This window comes from Sminthopsis crassicaudata, chromosome 3 (genome assembly GCF_048593235.1).
Source record: "Sminthopsis crassicaudata isolate SCR6 chromosome 3, ASM4859323v1, whole genome shotgun sequence".
Lineage (NCBI taxonomy): Eukaryota > Metazoa > Chordata > Mammalia > Dasyuromorphia > Dasyuridae > Sminthopsis > Sminthopsis crassicaudata.
The window spans coordinates 640545417-640565542 of record NC_133619.1 but is presented as its reverse complement, the minus strand read 5'-3'; the positions used below and the strand labels follow the sequence as shown (position 1 = coordinate 640565542).

Genomic DNA, 20126 nt, shown 5'->3' with positions numbered 1-20126 from the left:
TCCCTCCTTCCTGCAGTCAGGAGCAGCTCAGCGCTGCAGAGCGGGGGCTTGTCCAGGAGGGGCAGCGGGTCGTGGCCACGCCGGGCCGGTAGCCCTTTGGGAGGAGCCCTGGGCTCTGAGCCTGAGCTCCTGGTCTGAGGGGGGAGGTCTCAGGTTAACCCTTGGGGAGCACAGCATGCCCCAGGCCCAGGTCACACACCCAGATCCCAGGCCCAGGTCACACACCCAGGTCCCAGGCCCAGGTCACACACCCAGGTCCCAGGCCCAGGTCACACACCCAGGTCCCAGGCCCAGGCCCACCAGCCCCCACTGGGGAGCTCCCCTTTGTGTTACCTTCCCCTTCAGAACAAACAAACAACAGGGACCCTCCGAAGCACCCAGTCCATGCCAGGCGCTCGGTTAGGAGTAGGGATAGAAGGAAAGCGGCCCCGCCCTCGGGGAGCCTGCTGTCTGATGGGCAAAGACAGGGCACTAAAGGGGGGCGGGGGGAATGAGACAATGGGGCCGGGGATCATGAGGAGACCAGGGTCAGCAGGAGCTGGCAGGGGAGGAGCTTCGTGACCTGGGGGGAGGGGAGGGGCAGAAAGGGCACCTGGCCCCTTAGGGAGCTTCCACTGGCAACTGCAGCCCCAACCCCATCCAGCAGCGGTCACGTGGCCACGGGGATGATGTCTGTTGTGATTCTTCATAACCCCGTTTGGGATTTTTTTTTCTTTCTTTCTTTTTTTTTTTTTTTTTAAATATATTTTCCTAATATTGAACTAAATGAAATTAGGTCTAGTGGCAGGTTCAGGGCACCAAGAGTCAAATAGCGCTCCCCTGCAACCTCTTTGGATTCAGCACAAGGATATAGAGTTAAATGAGGCCTAGTGGTGGTGCAGAGTCCCCTGTAAAGGAATTTACAGACCCGAAAACCTAGATTGATAAAAGAGGGTTTATTATGGGGTTTGGAAATAAAGTTAAAGTCTGGTTAGTAACAGGTGAAGGTAGAGACAAAGGGGCACCGGAAATAGGATTCCAGTGGACAGAGAGCCTGGGCATGCCAGGCGTAAGGCTGCCATGTTAGGAACCTCTGCCCGTTAGGGATTTTCTTGGAGAGATACCGGAGTGCCTTGTCACTCCCTCCTCCAGCTCCATTTACAGATGAGGAACCTGAGGCAGAGCGAAGGGACTTGAGCAGGGTCGCCCGGCTAGGACGCAGCAGAGGGAGTGTCCTGAGTGCAGGCCTGGCGCCCTGGCCAGGGTCTGTGTGGCGCCGGCCCTTTCTGGGGCTGCTCATCCACCGCTGGTGTCGGCCTGGGGCTCCAAGAAGCCGCGGCAGGTGCCAGGCCGGGGGCTGGAAAGCGTGGGGATGTCTGCGCCAACGACCTCCCCGGTGGAACGAGCAGGTGGGAACAAGTTATTCCAAGGACATGGAGGCACCAGGACCGCCCCTCGCCATCCCCTCAGTGGCTCGGCCCACCGCTGGGGCTGACCCGTGGGAATCAGGCAGGGCTCCGGGGCCGTGGGTCTTCAGAAATGAGGGCGGACCACAGGGTCCGTCCCTCTGCGCACCTCGTCATCCATCAGAGAGCGCGCACCTGCCACTCCCCCCTCCATCCTTCCAGCCGGGGTTAAAGCCGACATCTGGGCCACCCTGTACGTGGACAGGAGTCCCCTCGGCGTCATTCTCAACAAGTGAACGTCCAAGTCCACCCCAAGGGCCTCCCTGCCTCCCACGCGTGAAGGACTCTGTAATGCTCTCTCCAAACTGTAATCTCTGTTTGGTTTCCTGGGGATCTCTGGGGCAGCCTTCCTTTCAGTTCAGTGATCACCCCATGAGCAGCAGGGGCTAAAGTCCAAATCCTTCATCGTCTCCTTTGTCTCCCACACTTGGGGCCGGGCTAGTTTTCCGGAGGCCTCTTCTGTCCTTGGTTCTGAGAGCTTGAGCTCCCGCCTCCTTCTCTGCCCTCTGAACCTCCCCGACTAACTCCTGGCTGAGGCTCCCGCTTATAGGCCCAGAACATCTCCTGGTAGGGTCAGATCAGTCACACCGACCGAGCTAAATCAGATAACTATTGTCTCTCCATCCCACTGACTTAGCTCCTTGGGAGCATCCTTGGGAGCATCTGGCCCAGAACACCTCTCCCTGCCACAAATCTCTAAAAAGTCTACAGAGCGTTTCCATCACCCTGCTGCAAAGGTGCATTTATTAGGCACTTGCTGTGTGCCAGGCACTGAGCTTAAGCACTGGAAGTACAAAGCGGACAAACCATGGAGACCAAACACCCCTGCTGTTTACCGAAGGGCAGTGCACAGAGCACCGGGTCTGGAGGTGGGAAGACCCGAGTCCAGGGCCAACTCAGACACTTAACCGTGGGACCCTGAGCAGGCACTTGACCAAGCTTGCTGGCTCTCCTTATCTGGAGAAGGAAGTGCAAACCACTGCAGTGTCTGCCCAGAAAGCCTCCCATGGGCCAGAGTCAGACATGGCCGAGAACCTGGTACTGAAGGGGTTTCACTGGCCAGCTGTGGGCCTCTCCTCTCTTCCAGACCAAAGGAGAAGGGACTGAAGCAGTTCAAACCAAGGCAGTCTGGGGTTCAGAGGAGGCCGGGAGGGGAGGGGCCGCAGAGCTGCGAGCAGCACAACCCGGCTTTGCCCCCCACGCGGCCTGGGCTTTCTCTCCCTTCCCGAGCTGGCGGCGGGCCCTTCCAGCGGGCACGGCTAATACAGTGCTTCATAAATGTCAGAGAGATTCTTGCTGCACTCAGTGCTGACCAGAACGGGATCTGGGCTGGGGACCAGACGGACCGCCAGGCCATCCGGCAGCGTTGGACTTGGCCCGGTGCCCAGAGGTCTCCCGGGAGCCTGGCAGGACTAAGGCTGGGGGCCCTGGGCAGCCAGCTCGGTGCTGCTGCCCTCTGCAGTGACCTTGCAAGCTGGCCTGTGACGCTGGACCCAGAGACTGTGGAGGAAAGCCTGGAGACTACTTCAGGGGAGGATTCCCAGGGCTTGACCTCAGGGCTGAGGGGGGCAGGTCAGAGGTAGGGGGAGGCGACTCATGGAAAACAGCACACCCCATTTTACAGAGGGTACTAGTGAGTTTGGTCCGAGGTCCCCCACAAGCCCAGACTGGCGCCTACACAGATGCTGGCTCCTCAAGCCCACAACGCTTTCCCCTCTCCCAGGCCCTCTGTGGGATCTGCGGTGCTTCTGGAGAAAGCCCCCGAGCTCCGCGCCTCAGCTTCCCCAACTGTAAAATGGCACAAATCGGCCTTGCTGCGCTGCTGTGAGCCAAGCCCTTGAAAATCCACACATGGTTCAAGTCCTTAGGATTTCAGCCAATGATCCTCAGAGGCAGGGCCGGAGACGGGCAGCCGGGCCGGAGACGGGCAGCCGGGCCGGAGAAGGGCAGCCGGGCCGGAGACGGGCAGCCGGGCCGGAGAAGGGCAGCCAGGCCGGAGAAGGGCAGCCGGGCCGGACGAGGGCAGCCGGGCCGGACGAGGGCAGCCGGGCCGGACGAGGGCAGCCGGGCCGGAGACGGGCAGCCGGGCCGGAGACGGGCAGCCGGGCCGGACGAGGGCAGCCGGGCCGGAGAAGGGCAGCCGGGCCGGACGAGGGCAGCCGGGCCGGAGAAGGGCAGCCGGGCCGGACGAGGGCAGCCGGGCCGGACGAGGGCAGCCGGGCCGGACGAGGGCAGCCGGGCCGGACGAGGGCAGCCGGGCCGGAGACGGGTGTAGCGCTGGGCCTGGAGCTGGGCTCCACAGAAATGAGGACCAAATAGGGCCTAAGCTTCTGAGCCAGCGCCCACCAGCACCTTCTGGGAGGCGGATGGCACAAGGCTGGCCCTGGGGCACAGGAGGACCACCAGGCCCACAAACCGAAGGGCATTCCCGGGCCTTATTCAATGCCAGGAGCCACTGAGGGCTGTGGCACACTGACAAAGGGCCCGAGCCTGGGGGAGCCCCAAGAGTTTGGTCAGGGCTCCCCCTGCTCCAAATCCTACCAACTTTCTCTTTTTTGGGGGGATGGGCGCAGTTTGATTCCAAGAACGCTTAATGAGAATGATATCAGACCCAGAGCAGGGAGGGACCCCGGCAGGGATTGGATTCTCTTTCTTGCCTTGACCTTTGACACTGACCTTTGTTTACTCTTACCATCTCTGACCAGGTCTACACCTGCCCCTTCATCCCACAGCACTAGGACCCTTTCCAGCACATACAAGCATCCTCAAAGACTGACCTTTGACCTTCACTAGGTTTATTCTTAACTTTCGACCCCACGTGACAGTCACCTTTGATCTTGCGATGACATCACTTGTTTTTTGATCCCACGTGATTCCATCCACGAGTCGCTGGGGCCCATCCAATCTCCAGGGGTTCCGCCCCTTGATCTCTGACCCGGCTCTTTCCCCTCCCTCCTCGGCGTGCTCCCGACGCCTCCGCGCCCCTTCCCCTTCCGCCAGATGGGGCGGGTCGAGCGTCTGCGCAGGCGCCGAGTCTTTGCTGCCTTTGTTTGGGCGTGCGTCACCTGATGCGTTCGCCACTCCTGCCTTTCCTAGGGAGGCCCCTCCGGTGACGTCATTGTCATGACTGAAGGGCCGTGACGTCACCTAGATTTCTTCTGGTCCCTAAGCTCCGCCCTACGAAGGGGGGGGCGGGACCTCGGGGAGCTGACCGCCCTCAGAACTGCGCCGGACGCCGGCTATTTATTTACCGCGAGTCCGGGTCCCCAGTCCGAAGGACGGCGTGACTAGCGCGTAAGCCGCAGTCCTTGCCAGGTGAGGAACGAACCTGGCACTCCCGCTGTGGGAGAGGGAGGGGGACGGGACGCCTGGGGCTTTGTCCGGTGCGGGGAGGGGAGCGGGACGCCTGGTGGTTGTGGGGCGCAGGGAAGGGGACGCCTGTTGTCATCTCCAGTTGTGCCGGAGGGGACAGATGCCTGAGTCACTGCAGGTGTGGGGAGGGGACACAGACGTCCTTCCAGTTTTCAGGAGGGGAAGGGGGAGCACGCCCAGGGCGTTGCTAGGTTTGGGGTGGGGGGGTAGGATGCCTGAGTGGCAGACGGGGGGAGGACTAGGTGGCCATTTCCAGAGGACGGGGACCAGGATGCAGGGGTCCCGAGGACGGAAGAGGAGGATGGGGGAGGGTTTTGACCTTGGGGCCAATGGCTCTGGGTGGCTGACGCCCGGATGCGGCTGAGTGCGTGTGGGTGGTCGCGGGAGAAGGAAGGTTCCTTGGTCCCGAACAGGAGCGAGGCGGGATGCTTGGCTCGTGGTGGTGGGGGGAGTCTGGGAGCTTCGGCCCCGGGGATGGTCTCGGGGTGCTGCCCGTGCGGCCTGAGTGAAGGAAACAGTTCTGAGCCCTCGTGGGTGCCAGGGCCTGTGGGGATCTCCCGAGTTCTGGGGAGGGGAGGGCCATAGAAAGGAGGGGATTCAGGAGAAAGTCTAAGGATGGGGGGGGCTTAAGGGGACGTGGGTGCTGAGTGCTGGGCCCCCTAGTCACCGGGCTGAGTGACCCCATGGAAGGCTGAAGATTGGAATAGGAAGTCTCTGGGAAGCTAGCGGAGTGGGGTCAGGGTCCTGGGGGGGGGGAAGCCTCGTGACCTCCCGCCTCTCCCCCCGCAGACGCCACCATGCCTGCCACGAAGGGGGACGTGACCGCCCTATTCCTTGGCCCCCCGGGTTCGGGGAAGTCGGAGCTCATCGCCGCCCTCAGGGAGGCTCCGGAGGCTTGGCACGAAGACGCCCGCGTCCCCGCGCTCTACCCCGCCGGCCCCGGCCTCTTCCTGGGCGAGCTGAGCTGCCCCCCGGCAGCGCCCGAGCCCTGGGCCGCCGAGGCTGATGTGCTGGTGCTGGTGTGGGGGCCCCGCGGCCAGAGCGGAGACGAGGAAGAGGACGGGACGCTGCCCGAAGGCCTGGGGGCAGCCGGGCGAGCAGCCCTGGCTCGGGGGGCACCCCTGCTGGCCGTGTGGATCCGGGGCCCCGGGAGCGGCAACCCCGGCAGCCCGGAGCAGCCTGAAGACCTGGAGCAGGAAAGGGTGCGGGCGGCCGCCCAGCTGGCCGCTGCCGGGCTCGGGGAGGCCCCGCTCTACGTGCTTAGCCGGCCCGGGCCCCGAGGCGCTGACCTCACCAGACTCCGGGAGGCGCTGCGCGACCGGGGGGCGGCGCTGGAGAGGTGAGTGAGACGCCCCCACCCCGCTCCCCTCCCTCTCCTGAGCCCCAGCGGGTCTCCGGGGCGGGCTCCCTGCCTCTCCCGCGGCTCTCCTCAGGACCCCACTCCTGACCATCACACAGTCTCGACCCGCGGTTAAGGGGGGTGATAGCCGAGGGGAGGGGGCAGGTTACGGGGCCCCGAAAGCGCCCGGAAATTCCCCACCTAGGGCTCAGGCTATTGGGGGTTCTTTCCCAGCGGCCCCCGCGCCATCCTTAGCCGATGCTCTTCCCTTGCAGGCTGCTGCCTCCTGCCCAGGAAGGCTTCGAGGTCATAGGAGGGGCCGAGCTAGAGGCGGTGCGCGAGGCTTTCGAGGCGGGCGGCCTGGAGGCCGCCATGACCTGGCTGCGCTCGGGCCTCGAGCGTCTGGGCAGCGCCCGGGTGGACCTGGGCGTGGCCGGGGCAGAAGCCCCCACGGTCATAGGCTCCCTTCTCGCGGAGGACCCTGAACCCACTCCCTCCTGCCCCGAGCCGGCCCCCCACCCTGCCCCCGAGAGGCCCAATGTGGTCCTCTGGGCCCTGCCGGCCGACGCTGCCCCCGGCCCTGGCTCCGGGCCGGCTCATTACGATGCCGTGGTGCTGGTGGTTCCGGGAGCCCCGGAGCCGGCCGAGGTAGCCAGGGGGAGGGCGCTGGCGGGCCCCGACACGCCCCTCTTCTTCGTGAGGACTGACGGCGAGGGCGAGGACCCCGAGCCAGAAGAGGACGAAGAGAAATCTGGCGGAGGGGGTGGGGAGGACGCAGAGAACTGTGGCGGCGGGAAGGCCGCGGGCAGCGGCGCTGGGGAGCAGCCCACGAAGTCGGGTGGGGGGGATGGGGAGGACTGGGAAGTGCTGAGCGCCGAGGAGGCAGAGGACGCCCCCCCGCCGGTCTTCCCCCTGCGGCCTGGGGGCCTGCCGGGCCTGACGGCGGCGCTGCGCCGAGCCCTGACCCCCACCCAGGCGACCGCGCTGCTGCTGGCGCTGCCCCCCGCGTCCGTTCGGGAGGCGCGCGCCAAGGCGGACGCGCTGCGGGCCGGAGCGTGGCGCGCGGCGCTGCTGGCCAGCGTGGCCGCCGCTGCGTCCCCGGCCCCGGGACTGGGCCACGCGTGCGACGTGGCGCTGCTGCGGGGTCAGCTGGCCGGCTATCGGCGCGCGATGGGGCTCGAGGCGGCCGCCGTGGCGCGCCGGGAGCTCGCCATGGGCCTGGAGCCCGGGACCCTGTTGGCGCGCCAGCGCTCGCTCCTGGCCATGAGAGGAGTGGCCCGTGGCGAGGTGGAGATGCGCTTGCGGCTCTGGGCCGGCGAGGGCACCGCGGGGGGCGCGGCCCTGGGCGCGCTCTCCTTCCTGTGGCCGGCGGGCGGAGCGGCGGCCACCGGGGGCCTCGGCTACCGCGCGGCCCACGGCGTGCTCCTGGCGGCCATCGACGAGCTGCAGGCCGACGCCGAGGCCGTGCTGGGCCCGGGCCCCGACCCCGAATAAAGGCTGCCCCTCTTTGCTGGGCCAGAAATGCCGGGAGTTTGCTGCGGGAGGAGGACGCCTGCACGGTCCAGGAGCTTGCATCCCGGGGCTGATGGGACACTGGCTGGGCGATCTGCACGTCTGGGGCTTGGAAGTGGGAGGGAGTGGGGTTCGGAGGGCCGGCCTGCACCTAGGGCCGGGAAGGAAGATGGGACTGGGGGAAACGAGGCTGCCCGGCCCCGGGATGGGGAGACCCAGCGGCAGCCCACGGAGGGACAGCGTTGGGAGACAGGGGACGCATCCAGCCTGCCGGGGGTGCTCTCAGCTGCGGACTGCCTCCCCCTCATTTGTTGTTCTTAGATCTGCAGTGTATTGTAGGGCGAATCCGCTAGGTGGAAAGAGCTGTGGACCAGAAGTTGCCTTTTTTTACGCTTTTATCCCCTTTCATCCCATCTCCCCGCACCCCACCTCAGTGGTGAGTTGGGGAGGGGGAATCCTATCAAGGTGGCTCCATTACGATTGTGTCTTCCACTGGAAAAGGGAAGAAATGAGCAACATCTCCAAGGATGGCGACCTTGAAAAGCCACCCGACCCCCACAGATACCCTGGCCACTAAGAGATCGCCAGCTTCAGGCTTTTAGATTGTCAAAGTCGGGGACCGAAGCGACCAAGTACCCGGATCTCTACATAAAACCCGTCTTTCCGTGGGAGAGCTCATTCCCAACGGCGCCAGCCCAGAGTGATCTTGGGGAGCAGGGGATCTTGACCAGGAATTTGTTGCGTTTTTAATAAATATTTTGGTAACATTTCAAGAGAATATATGTGTAGGCTTTTACAGACAAGCCGAAAACGGGTTGAAGTGCCCTTCCCTGGTTTTGCTAATTGGGGGGGGGGTAGACCCTCCAAGAGGACTGGGAGTGCGGTGGGCAGTGCTGGTGTATGGAGCTATTAGGGCTTTATTGTGTTAGTTGAGCGAGTTTACTCAGCCTGGGTGCCGGCAGCAGGGCACTAAGATCTCCAGCAGAAACAGAAGAAAGACAAATTGCCAGGGAGGGCACAGGGGCAAGTCCATCTCCCAGGGTATCCCCTGTTCAAGTTCAAGACTCTTCTGGTGTTTATGTCAAGCTGGCGCCATACTTAGGTCACCTCACACCTGGCTCCTACCATTCTCACCAGACTGCCTCGGGGTCCAGGACACAAAGGGTGGAGAAGCCCCAGCTTTCCAGATTGGAAAGTTTTCCTTTACCTTGGGCACAATTGCCACCCGGTTTCTCCCTGTTCTGCCCAGGGGAACCATGTTCAAGTCTAAAAGGGATTGATGAAGATGTCTCGTGACTTTTGTACAGCTTGATCATCTGGTAGGATCTTTAGGACCATTGCTGCCTTGTTTTCCCTCTGCCAGACATTAATATGCTTATCGATATCCTTCTTAAACTGAATGTAAATATACCCGATGCCCTGGGACCATCACTTCCCCAGTCCTAAACATGGTGGCTTTCCAAAGAGTCATCCTTGCTTGTACCTGGGTCCTTGATTTTTATGAGACTGAATACTTGCCCTAGTCCTCTTATTCAGTGGATAATATATATATATATATATATATATATATATATATATATATATATATATATATATATATATATATATATAAATTAATTGCCCAATGTAGCAGTCTCTCAGCTCTTGGAAGACCTCTTCTCAAACTTCCTGTGGCCCCCCTGCCCTCCCTCTCTCATAGATAAAATGGAGGTCACTCACCACGAGCTCCACCTTCTCTCTCATGTCCCGTGCCTTACTCCTTAGCAAGGTCCCCCCTCTGCTGCCCAGATGATCCCAGTCCATCCTGTCTCCCAGAGATCCACCCTTCTGCCCTCTGCTGCTATACTGAGGCGGGCTCAGCAGATCCGTTTTCCCTCACAATCCAGCTTTCGGCCCTACCCATCATGCTACTGATGCTGCCCTCTTCCCACTGATCTCCGGGCCAAATCAAACAGCCTTTTCTCCATCTTCCTTCTCCTTGACCTCTGCCCCCCTTGACATTAGGGATCACTCTCTCCTTTTGGAGGTTCCTTTCTGGTTCTCCCCAAAATGAGCCCATCCCCCTAGTCTCCTTACTTCCAGGTCACAGCCGCTGACCTTGGTACTGTTCTAGGTCTCCTGTGGGAGAGAGGCTGAATTTAACTCAATAAACATCTAGTGCCTAACCAGGGGCACCCCCAGTGCTCAGCCTGAAGGGATGCAAAAAGGAGGGAGACAAAGCCTGCCCTCGGGGAGCTTAGTGTAATGGGGGAGATGCTGTGCAAACAAAAGTCCAAACAAAGCTAGCAGTAGATAGGATTAAGAGGGAAAAAAGATTAAGAGGGATTAAAAGGGAAAGTTTTAGAATTGAGAGGATTTGTGGAAAACTTTCCCTACAGGGTGGGAAGACTTTAGGCACATCCCCAGAAAGCCAGCCTTCTCAGCCTGGAGGGGAGAAGATGGAGCTCTCTGTGAATGGCCTTTTCCCTTCTCCCTCCTCCACCATCTCTTCATCTTCTCGGATTTAATTCCCCTCTCTATGTTAGGGATTCTTAAATCTACCCTTCCTGCCCCAATTTCTGCTGACCCACAATTTCCATCTTAAACTCTGTATATCCAAAACAGAACTGGGCTTTCCCCCAAGCCCTCCTCACCCCTACCTCTTATTACTGGGAAGGGCAACGCCATCCTCCCACCCTCGGGCTCCTGATCTTGGAGTCATCCTGGCTTCTCACTTTCCCTCCCCCCTCCATCCCCCCAAATAACCTGGGGATCTGCAGTATCTCTCACATACACCTCCTCATCTCCTAACGCTCCCTGCTGGTGCAGACCCTCATCACCTTGTATCTAGACTACTTCTGTTAACAGCTGCCAGGGGGGCTTGCCGGTCTCAAGCTGATTCCCACTATAGTCTGTCCAATATTAAGCCATCAGAGTGACTTAAAATTACATTTTACATACATATACCCCCCCCCCCACACACACACACTCAACTCCAGAGGTCCCCTATGGCCTTCAGGATCAAACACAAAATGCTATTTGGCATTCAAAGCCCTTCCTGACTTTCTAGTCTCCTTACACTCCCCAAAACATCCTCTTCCATCCAAGTGGCCCTGGCCTCCTGGTTTTTTCCCTTCCTCTGCTCTAGGCGTTTTCTCGGTCCCCCATCCCTGGAAGGATGTCCCTCCTCCATTCTGCCTTCCGGCCTCCCTGTCTTCCTTTAAGTCCCATCTAAAATTCAGTACTTTCCCTTTTTAATTATCTCCCATTTATCCCTTGTAAGTACATTTGTTTGCAAGTTATCTCCATTAAAAGGAAGCTCCTTGAGGGCAGACAGATTTTTGCCTCTTTTAGTATCCCCACTGCTTGGGATACAGGGACCAGGCCTGTAATAGGGGCTTAAGAAATGCTTATTGACTTGAATTGAACAATGGCCCTCCTCCAGTCTTGGGTTTGGGTGACAGTACTCTCTCCTGACACTCATTCTAGGGTAGCTTTCTTGTGACAACTGGCTAACCGGTTTCTTCTCCACTCACATGACCCTAGTTCAGGAACTTATAACACCTCTGTTTTGAACTATTGCACCCCTCACCCTTCTTTCTTCCTGATGGCAGCTATCCAATAAACAACTGCCAAAGTTTTATTCCCAAAATTCAGGGTGCTCTCTTGCTCAATAAACGGCAGTAGTTCCCTATTTCTTCTAGGGTCATATAATCCATTAAGTATTTAAAGACTTTGCAAACTGGTTGCCGTCTACATTTCAAGACTTAAACGTTACTCCCCTTCAAACTGTCTACAATCCATTATATTTTGTCCCATATTCCACTGCATCTTCTTTCTTTGAACAAGCTGAATCCTTCGTTCTTAGAATGCATTGCCTTCCTCCCCTTTGCCTCTTATAATATTAAGGCATTTATATAATGCCTACTATGTGCCAGCCACTCTATTAAGTGCTTTTTTATACCTATTCTCTTATTTGATCCTCACCACCAACCTTCAAGGTAGGTATTATTAGTATCCCCATTTTACAGTTGTTAAGACCCAGGTCAGTTCTCCGAGAGTCTCACAGCTGTAGATCACAGCATCTGAAGGAGCTGCAGGGCAGCCTTGACTGACACAGGTGTTTCGGAGTGGGAGTGAGATACATTGGAGTCAGAGGGAAGAGGAGAGAGGTCAGACAACACAATAGCCTCTCAGCCAGAGGTCAGAGAACAGCAACTGCCTCTAGTCTCCTTGTATCATCCTCTCCCAAGAGGAGATCCATTCTAGGTTGGATCTCCAGCAGCCACTGGCAGGTGGCTCCCATATATTCCAACAGGAACTGAGGGAAACAGGTTAAGTGACTTGCCAGATTCACACAGCTGGTAAATATCTGAGGGTGAATTTGAACTCAGCCCTTCTTGACTGCAGACCTGACAATCTTTCCATTTCTTCTATTTACTCACAACTATCAATTCACAACTCGTTTCTATTTAGCTACAACTTTTCACTATTAGTTTCTATCTAACCACAACTAGTTTCTATCTAGCCACAACTTTTCATAATTAGTTTCTATCTAGCCACAACTAGTTTCTGTCTAGCCACAGTTTTCATAACTAGTTTCTATCTAGCCACTAGTTTCTGTCTAACTACAACTAGTTTCTACCTAGCCACAGCTTTTCATGATTAGTTTCTATCTAGCCACAGCTTTTCATGATTAGTTTCTATCTAGCCACAACTAGTTTCTATCTAGCCACAACTAGTTTCTGTCTAACCACAACTAGTTTCTATCTAGCCACAGCTTTTCATAATTAGTTTCTATCTAGCCACAGCTTTTCATCATTAGCTTCTATCTAGCCACAACTAGTTTCTATCTAGCCACAGCTTTTCATCATTAGTTTCTATCTAACCACAACTAGTTTCTAGCCACAGCTTTTCATGATTAGTTTCTATCTAGCCACAACTAGTTTCTATCTAGCCACAGCTTTTCATCATTAGTTTCTATCTAACCACAACTAATTTCTATCTAACCACAACTAGTTTCTGTCTAACCACAACTAGTTTCTATCTAGCCACAGCTTTGCATGATAAGCTTCTATCTAGCCACAGCTTTTCATCATTAGTTTCTATCTAGCCACAACTAGTTTCGGTCTAACCACAACTAGTTTCTATCTAGCCACAGCTTTTCATCATTAGTTTCTATCTAGCCACAACTAGTTTCTATCTAGCCACAACTAGTTTCGGTCTAACCAAAACTAGTTTCTATCTAGCCACAGCTTTGCATGATTAGCTTCTATCTAGCCACAGCTTTTCATCATTAGTTTCTATCTAGCCACAACTAGTTTCTGTCTAACCACAACTAGTTTCTACCTAGCCACAGCTTTTCATTATTAGTTTCTATCTAGCCACAACTAGTTTCTACCTAGCCACAGCTTTTCATCATTAGTTTCTATCTAGCCACAACTAGTTCCGGTCTAACCACAACTAGTTTCTATCTAGCCACAGCTTTTCATCATTAGTTTCTATCTAGCCACAACTAGTTTCTGTCTAACCACAACTAGTTTCTACCTAGCCACAACTTTTCATGATTAGTTTCTTTCTACCCACAACTAGCTTCACCTTAGAACTGCAAAAGCCTCCCCCTCCCGAGGGTCTCTCCTGCTCTTCCCGGGTGCTGCTAGCGTCCCTCCGGTCCCCCCCGTTTGTCTGTCTGATTCCGTCACACTCCCTGAGAGAGTATTAGCTCGTTGTGGGCTGGCCCATTGTTGTCGTTGACTTGTGTCCCTATTCGGGTTTTAGAGGTACGGGATGGGTCTGTCATTCCTTCTCCAACCCATTTTACAGATGAGGAGCTAAGGCAGACGGGGTGAAGGGACGTGCTCGGGCCCACACGGCCAGTAAATGTCCGGGGACAGATTCGAACTCATCCCGAGTCAGTCTTCTGCTCCAGGCTGGGCGGTCCGTGCGCTGCATCCCGCCTAGCGGTGCCGTTCTCCGGAGCCCGAGGCCACCCCTGCCTCTCTTTGTAGGGCTCCTCCGCTGACCCTTGGGAGGGGGGGAGGGTCAGGGCCTTCCTTTCCAATTGACCTCCTCCATTTAACAGCAATAAGCCCAAAAGCCACGTACAATACAGTTTAATCATTGTGACCACGCTGGGCCTCCAAGAAGAGCTGAAAACTCCATCCTGGGGCCGCCAGGTGGCGCAGTGGGTGGAGCACCAGCGCAGAAGTCAGGAGGACTTGAGTTCTAATGTGACCTGAGACACTTTTAACACTTCCTAGCTGTGTGACCCTGGGCTTAACCCTTAACCCCAGCTGCCTCATCCCCCTCCCCTCAAAGAAAAAAACCTCCATCCTCCTTTGCAGAGGTGGGGGCGAGGTGGGGGGGGGGGGCTGCGTGCGTACACGTGCCGCTTGCTTTTATTCTTTGTGGCCGGCGCGGGATCTCGGGGGAAGCTGGGGCGCGCTCTCTCGGGAAACGAAACTGAGGCAACAGCCGCAGGCTCCCCTCCCGGGGGAAGTGGGATTTATTCTTGGGCCTCCTGCCTCCTCAGGCTCAGAGACGCAGACCATGCGCGCCCTGCCCCCCAGCCCTGCCCCCCCTCCGCCGCCCGCCGGGACTCCCGAAAGCCGCACGGAGCTGGCCGGGGGGCGCCCGGGTTTGTCCGCCGGACTCCTCAGGGGGCCCAGGCAGCGGACCTTCTCTCCGCCCGGCCAGGCGGCCTGGGGGCAGGGACGCAGTCGGCCCTCCGAAGCTCGTAGGTGTAAGTCACCGAGGGCACCCGGGCGCCAACCTGGGCGTGGCAGGCGCTGCTGGTGGCGCATCCGCGGGTGGCAAAGCGGGTGCTGAGGATGCCTGCGGGAGGAGGGCGGGGTCAGCCTCGCACCCGGCACTCGGAGCTCCTCCCTCCCGCCCCGCTCCGGGACCCGGCCTTTCTCCTCCTCCCTCCCGCCCCGCTCCGGGACCCGGCCTTTCTCCTCCTCCCTCCCGCCCCGCTCCGGGACCCGGCCTTTCTCCTCCTCCCTCCCGCCCCGCTCCGGGACCCGGCCTTTCTCCTCCTCCCTCCCGCCCCGCTCCGGGACCCGCCCCCGGAGGTCCCCGCAGCTTTCCACCTGTCTGCACGATCCCCGAGAAGTAGACGCACTGGGTCTCGTGGCCCACGCACGGCACCACCTGGTCCCCGGAGCAGGTTTCCTGGAAGGCGGCCTTGCAGGCCGGGCAGCGGAGTCCGTTCAGCGTGCTGTTGTTCTTCGGGGCTGGGGCGGAGGAAGGAGGGGGAGAGATTGCATCTGCCCGGGGGTGGGCTCCGAGGGGGGGCGGAGGGGGGGGGGACACCGTTAGAGCGGCCCGGCGGCTGGCGGGAGGGGGGAGGGACTGAGGGGAGCCTACTCCGGGGGATTCTGGGCGCGTGGGCTGCGAGGGAGCGGGACTCTGGGGCCCGGGCTGAGGAGGGCACCCTCCTGGGGTCTGGAAGCGAGCAAGGCTCCGCAAAGATCGCGAAGGGGGAGCACGAGGGGAGCCGTAACTTGGAAGAGCAGAGGGAGGAACCGGAGGGTGGAGAGCATCAGGGCTCTAGGGCGTGGGCCGGGGGCGAGCCGAGAGACGGGGGGGGGGGGGGGGGGGGGGGAGGGGCGCGTACTCGGGATTCGGCCCCTGTTACAGCCGTCCTCCTGGCAGCAGAACGAGTTGGACACCATGTGGTCCTCGGGCCCCAGGGTGGTGGAGATGAAGCCCGAGTAACAGTCCTTGTACTTCATGCAGCTTTTGGAGGTGTCCACGGACTCCTTGTTCCCTGGAGATGAAGGGCGGGAAAGCGGCCGGAACTCACCATGGGCCCGGACCCACACGGATAGAGACCCTGACCTCGACCCAGACTCGGAGACGATCCTCCCTTAGGGTCCTTCTCCCCATCCCAGGGCGGGGAGGAAAAAGAGCTGGGCTTATTCCAAGAATCTGGCCTCAAGTCAGCCCTGCCCTCTGGGGTCTATGTAGGTGCTTAATAAGTGTTTGGGAGAGGCAGCCCGGTGGCCCAGGGGATAGAGCAGCGGCCACGAAGTCAGGAGGACCCGGCTTCAAATGAAGCCTGAGATACTTAACATTTCCCTAGCTGGGTGATCCTGGGCAAGTCACAGCCCCAGTTGCCTCAGAGGAAAAAAATAAGTGTTTATTAATAGACAACTTTTGGAGAAATTTCTGATCCTCAGTTTTCCTCTCCTGTAAAATGGGGAGGGATGAAAGAAGAAAGGAGCTTGGAGGTCCCAGCATGACCCTGTGGTGGTCATCTCCCCCCACAGCTGTCAGCATTTTCTCTGTCCTCACCCCCGGATTAGGCTGTCTTTGTGGACCTCCACACCAAGTTTAGTCTCCAGTCATCTGTAATGATGCCGTCCTCCCCCCCCCTTCCCCCGCTCCACATGGACTCACCTCGTCATCACCCCCTCTCCCCGTACCTGTGATGGACAAGCCCACGACAGTCACGCAGGCGTCCTGCTCCGGCTCGCAGAGCTTCAGCTTGCCCGTGCAGGAGGGCCCCGAGTCCTTACACACCTCACAGGACAGAGACTGAGCTGGGGGAAACACTGGAGCATCAGGACCCCTGGGTCTCTCAGGGTGTAGCATCATAACAAGAGACAGGGATCAGGGATTGAGTCCTGGGGACTGAGAGGGCCTGGATGGGGGATCGGGACCCCTGGGTCTCTCAGGGTGTAGCATTACAACAAGAGACAGGGATCTCTGAGGATTAAGAGCCCTGCGTGACTGAGAGGGCTGGATGAGGGGTCGGGACCCCTGGGTCTCTGCTGGAGATCTGGATGGCTGAGTTTCTGTGAGGACCAAATCCTGTGACCTAGATGGAACTATCGGGGAGACCCTGGACACTCACAACCAGACTGTCCTGGAGCAGCCGGAAGCCACTCGGTCCGAGGCTGCATTGTGTAATTATGTGGCTGGGGACGCCCGAGTCCAGGATTGGGGCAGGAACGGGAGGCTGATGTTGTTAGAAATTGGAGGGCGGATTCTTCCTTTGGTGGGTGGGGGCTCTCCCCATCTTGTTAGCTCAGGGGTGGGAGGAGGCGGTGGTCCAGGGAATGGGGCATTCACCATCAGTCTCCAGGGCCCCAGTACCAGGAGGATCCCCCCAGATTCCTAGCTCCCCGATGCAATGCAGGACCCAACCATTTGTCTCCCTGCAGGTTCTGGAGGCTCAGATGCCCAGATTCCAGAAAGCAAGTGGCTTTCCTGAGGGAAGGAATAAGGAAGTCCCGGGGAAAGAAACAGGGTGTGAAGTTATTTGGGGAGATCCTGGAAGCCTTCCTTGTTGCCAGCCCCTCCCCCAATGCTGGATTCCAGGACCCCCAGACCAGGGATGCTGGGAGGACACTCACCAAGGGAGAAGAGGGCACAGAGCAGGGTGAGGGTCAGCAGGCCCAGCTGGGGTCTCCTGGGGATCATCGTGAAGTCTGCTCCTAGATCGGGGCCCACGGGCCTTATAGAAGGGCAGGGACGGGGTGGGGGGGGCAGGGCCAGTCTAATCCCCGCCTCCCCCCCAGCCCCATTCCAGTTACCAGGATAATCTCAGAGTCCAGGGCTCGCTCCCTCTCTCCTCCCCTTCCTTCGTCCATCTCCGCCGAACAGGATGCCACAGCTTGGGGAGCAGAGACAGGGGTTGGGAGGGGTCAAAGCCCCAAGTCCCTCCTCTCCTGCCCAGTTTTCTTAAGACAGCTGCCTGCAATGAGTCAGCCCGCCTGCCCAGCTTCTCCACCCAGCTTGCCTTTGCCCAGCTTGTTCCTACACGTCGCTGAGGGGGACAGGATGTCTGGGGCCCTCCTCCCCCATGACCTGCTCACACTCCTGCCTTTGTGTGAAGGCTCCTTCCCCTGCCGCCCTCGGACCTGACCCTCCCAGGGAGGGGGCAGAAGCCCCGTCCCTGATCGGGGAAGGGATCCCCAGGGTAAGATCCTCCAGGGCCAGAGTCGGACGATACCTGGAAAACTATCGGAGCACGAAAACCCCTCACGTCAGAGCTGGGAGGACGCCCAGAGCTTTAACCCCCTCGCTTTCTAGGGGGGAAAAGGAGCTCACTCTCGCTGGATTCCTTCATGTCTCCAGGCCTGTTTTCCCATTCACTGAATAGATGAATTCTCGAGTTCCTACCAGATCAACACCCACGATCTCATAATCAAGAGGAGAACCTGGCCTGGAGAACTGGGCCTTCTGATGACTTTCCCACGCACCTATCATTGCCCCGAGCAAATCACATTCTCTCCCCTCAGTTTCTGTACCTGTACAATGGGATCATTGATGCTTACCTCACAGAGCGGTTTCAGGAAAGGAGCTTGGAGAGACCTAAGAGAATGGGGGCTTCCCATAGAACACCCCTCCCAGTGTCTGAAAAAATTAGGAGGGGAAAAGGAGGTCTGTAACCCACTGGAGAAAGGGGCCACTCACGCATGGAAGAGCACCTGAAAGTCTTCCACTGGCAATTTGCGGTCAATGGATATGAATTCTCTACCTGGACCAATTCTCCCTGCCTCAGTTTCCATGCTGGCCAGAACTGGGAGCAGCAGCAGATTTTCAAGTGAATCATCGGGCAAGAAATGGGGGCGTGACTTCTGGGGGCTCAAGTGTCGTTCCTCCATCTTGAGAAAGTGGCAGAAGTAGGAAGTTAGGTCCTTATAACGAGAGGGTCTGGGTTTGAGCTGGGGGGGCAGGGAGTGGAGACTGGGGGAGGGGAGAGTTGGGTTAACCCCCTGCTCATACCCAGGATTCACTCTGGGAAATCTCTGGCTATGGTTCCTGGTTGGTTGTTAAAAAAAAAAAAAAAAAATTAGTTCCCTCAGATCCTTTACAAGGACTCAAGGTAACAGTACATTTATAGGGGACACAAAGCAGCCTTTATTTCATTCAGTCTGTCAATCGGCCTACTCCATGCCAGCCATTATCCTAAGTTCTGGGGATACAAGAAGAGGTAAAGGAACGCCCGCCCCCGCCCTAAAGGAGTTTGAAATCTAATGGAAAATCTGCAAAGTGAGGGACATAGAGAAGGAGGAAGTCATCCACAGGGAGGCTGTGAGATTGAGGGGGTTACAGAAAGGGGGGGCTTAACGGCAACCACAAGGAGGGGACAGGAACCCAGTGTCTCGGATCTACGGAGTGCATGCGGAGGAGCAAGGGCTAAGAGGGTAATGTTCTCTTCTCTAGATTGTAATGTTCTCTGGGAGCAGCTTTCTTGGGGAGCTTCTGGAGCAGCCCTAGTTTCAGTTCATTGTAATAAGCCCAAATGCAACCAGGAGTCCAAATCCTTTATTGTTCCTTTTAATTCTTGTCTCCTTTCCTGGGCCCGGTATTAGCTTTCTTAGAGGCCCAGCTCTCTCCTTGGTTCCGAGAGCTCTCTCCGAACATCTCCAGCCCGAACAAAGGTGGGAGCTGGAATGAATCTGAACTCCTCCCAGAGTGGGCTTCTGACTTGGGAGTCTCCCAGAAGTCCAAGAGTGGCCTTGTCCTGTAGTGGGCGCGTGCTCTCTAATGTCTAATGTGTGGACTCCTTTAAAGCATTACACCTCGTTTCAAGTTCTGGCCACAGCAGAAGAGCACTGGAAAAGAAGGGCCGGGTCACGAGGGAGGCCGAGCATTTTGCATCCAAACTCGGACAAGAGGGAGCCGCTGGGATTCGTTGAGGGGGGAGGAGGTAGTGAGATGTGGGTTTGAGTGGCTGAATGGAGTCTCAAAGGCAGGAGGCCACCCTCCCGGTGTGAGGCGCTGAGGGTCTGCACCAGAACCCTGACAGGGTAAGAGGAAAAAAAGGAGGCATGTTGCACTCCATAGATAATGCAAAATACATTTCCTACCGTATTATATGTAATGTAATAATTATGATTTACAACATTAATGTAAACCAGACACTTTGCAAATATCTCATTTAATTCTCACAACAACTTGGGAGAAAGATGCTATTATCGCCCCCATTTTACAGATGGGAAAACTCTACAAACTGAAGTGATTTCACCGGGGTCACGCACCTAGTCGGGGACTGGGGTAGGATGTGCACTCGGGCGGCGCTGACTGAAGCGCTCTAAGCACTCGGCCGCTGCACGTGAAGCCACAGAGGGCGCCTCCCTCCCGAGCTCCGAGGCGTCTCCAGCAAGGGGACCGCCCCAGGTGGGCCCCACGGGGGAGGCCCCGAAGTTCTGGCGACTTTTCCGAGACCCAGATGATGCCCGAAGCTTGGCAGGGCCGAGAAGAGCACACACCGGAAGCAAGCCCCGCCCCCTGACCCGCCTCTTTAACGCCTGCCAACTAGCCACGCCCCCCGCGGCCGTCACCCCGACTCCGGGAGCCCGGGTCCGGGGGCCTCTTGCCGGCTCAGATCCCCTTCGGAAAGCTGAGCTCTCTCCCGAGGCAAGCCCCACCCCCACTCGACGTCGGCTTGCGGGCTGCATTCTGGGACCATCCCACGTGGTTTGCGGGTTTGGGGCAGTGAACCCGTTCCACTCCCCAAGTAT

At 58.0% G+C, this 20126-nt stretch overlaps 2 protein-coding genes and 1 long non-coding RNA gene across 4 annotated transcripts; 2 read left to right on the top strand and 1 right to left on the bottom strand.

The window, feature by feature from the left end:
* Positions 1 to 4193: 4193 nt before the first annotated feature.
* IRGQ (immunity related GTPase Q) lies at positions 4194 to 8446 on the top strand. Its single transcript, XM_074307012.1, has 3 exons — positions 4194 to 4760; positions 5607 to 6156; positions 6432 to 8446. The coding sequence occupies exons 2-3, from the start codon at positions 5615 to 5617 to the stop codon at positions 7648 to 7650; spliced, it is 1761 nt and encodes a 586-aa protein (XP_074163113.1). The 5' UTR covers positions 4194 to 4760; positions 5607 to 5614; the 3' UTR covers positions 7651 to 8446.
* Positions 8447 to 14122: 5676 nt separating this feature from the next.
* Positions 14123 to 17336, bottom strand: PINLYP (phospholipase A2 inhibitor and LY6/PLAUR domain containing). Of its 2 annotated transcripts, XM_074307038.1 has the most exons (6): positions 17190 to 17336; positions 17010 to 17090; positions 16077 to 16193; positions 15266 to 15418; positions 14739 to 14882; positions 14123 to 14481 (listed from the first exon to the last, which is right to left on the bottom strand). In XM_074307038.1, exons 2-6 carry the CDS (start codon positions 17074 to 17076, stop codon positions 14303 to 14305), a joined length of 660 nt encoding a protein of 219 aa, XP_074163139.1. In that variant the 5' UTR covers positions 17077 to 17090; positions 17190 to 17336; the 3' UTR covers positions 14123 to 14302. The 2 variants fall into 2 exon arrangements, with proteins under 2 accessions (XP_074163139.1, XP_074163140.1); XM_074307039.1 differs by lacking the exons at positions 17010 to 17090; positions 17190 to 17336 and adding an exon at positions 16508 to 16824.
* LOC141564498 (uncharacterized) lies at positions 16441 to 18475 on the top strand. The gene is made up of 2 exons (XR_012488635.1): positions 16441 to 16559; positions 16818 to 18475. It is a non-coding gene; the product is annotated as an uncharacterized LOC141564498 (long non-coding RNA).
* Positions 18476 to 20126: the final 1651 nt, after the last annotated feature.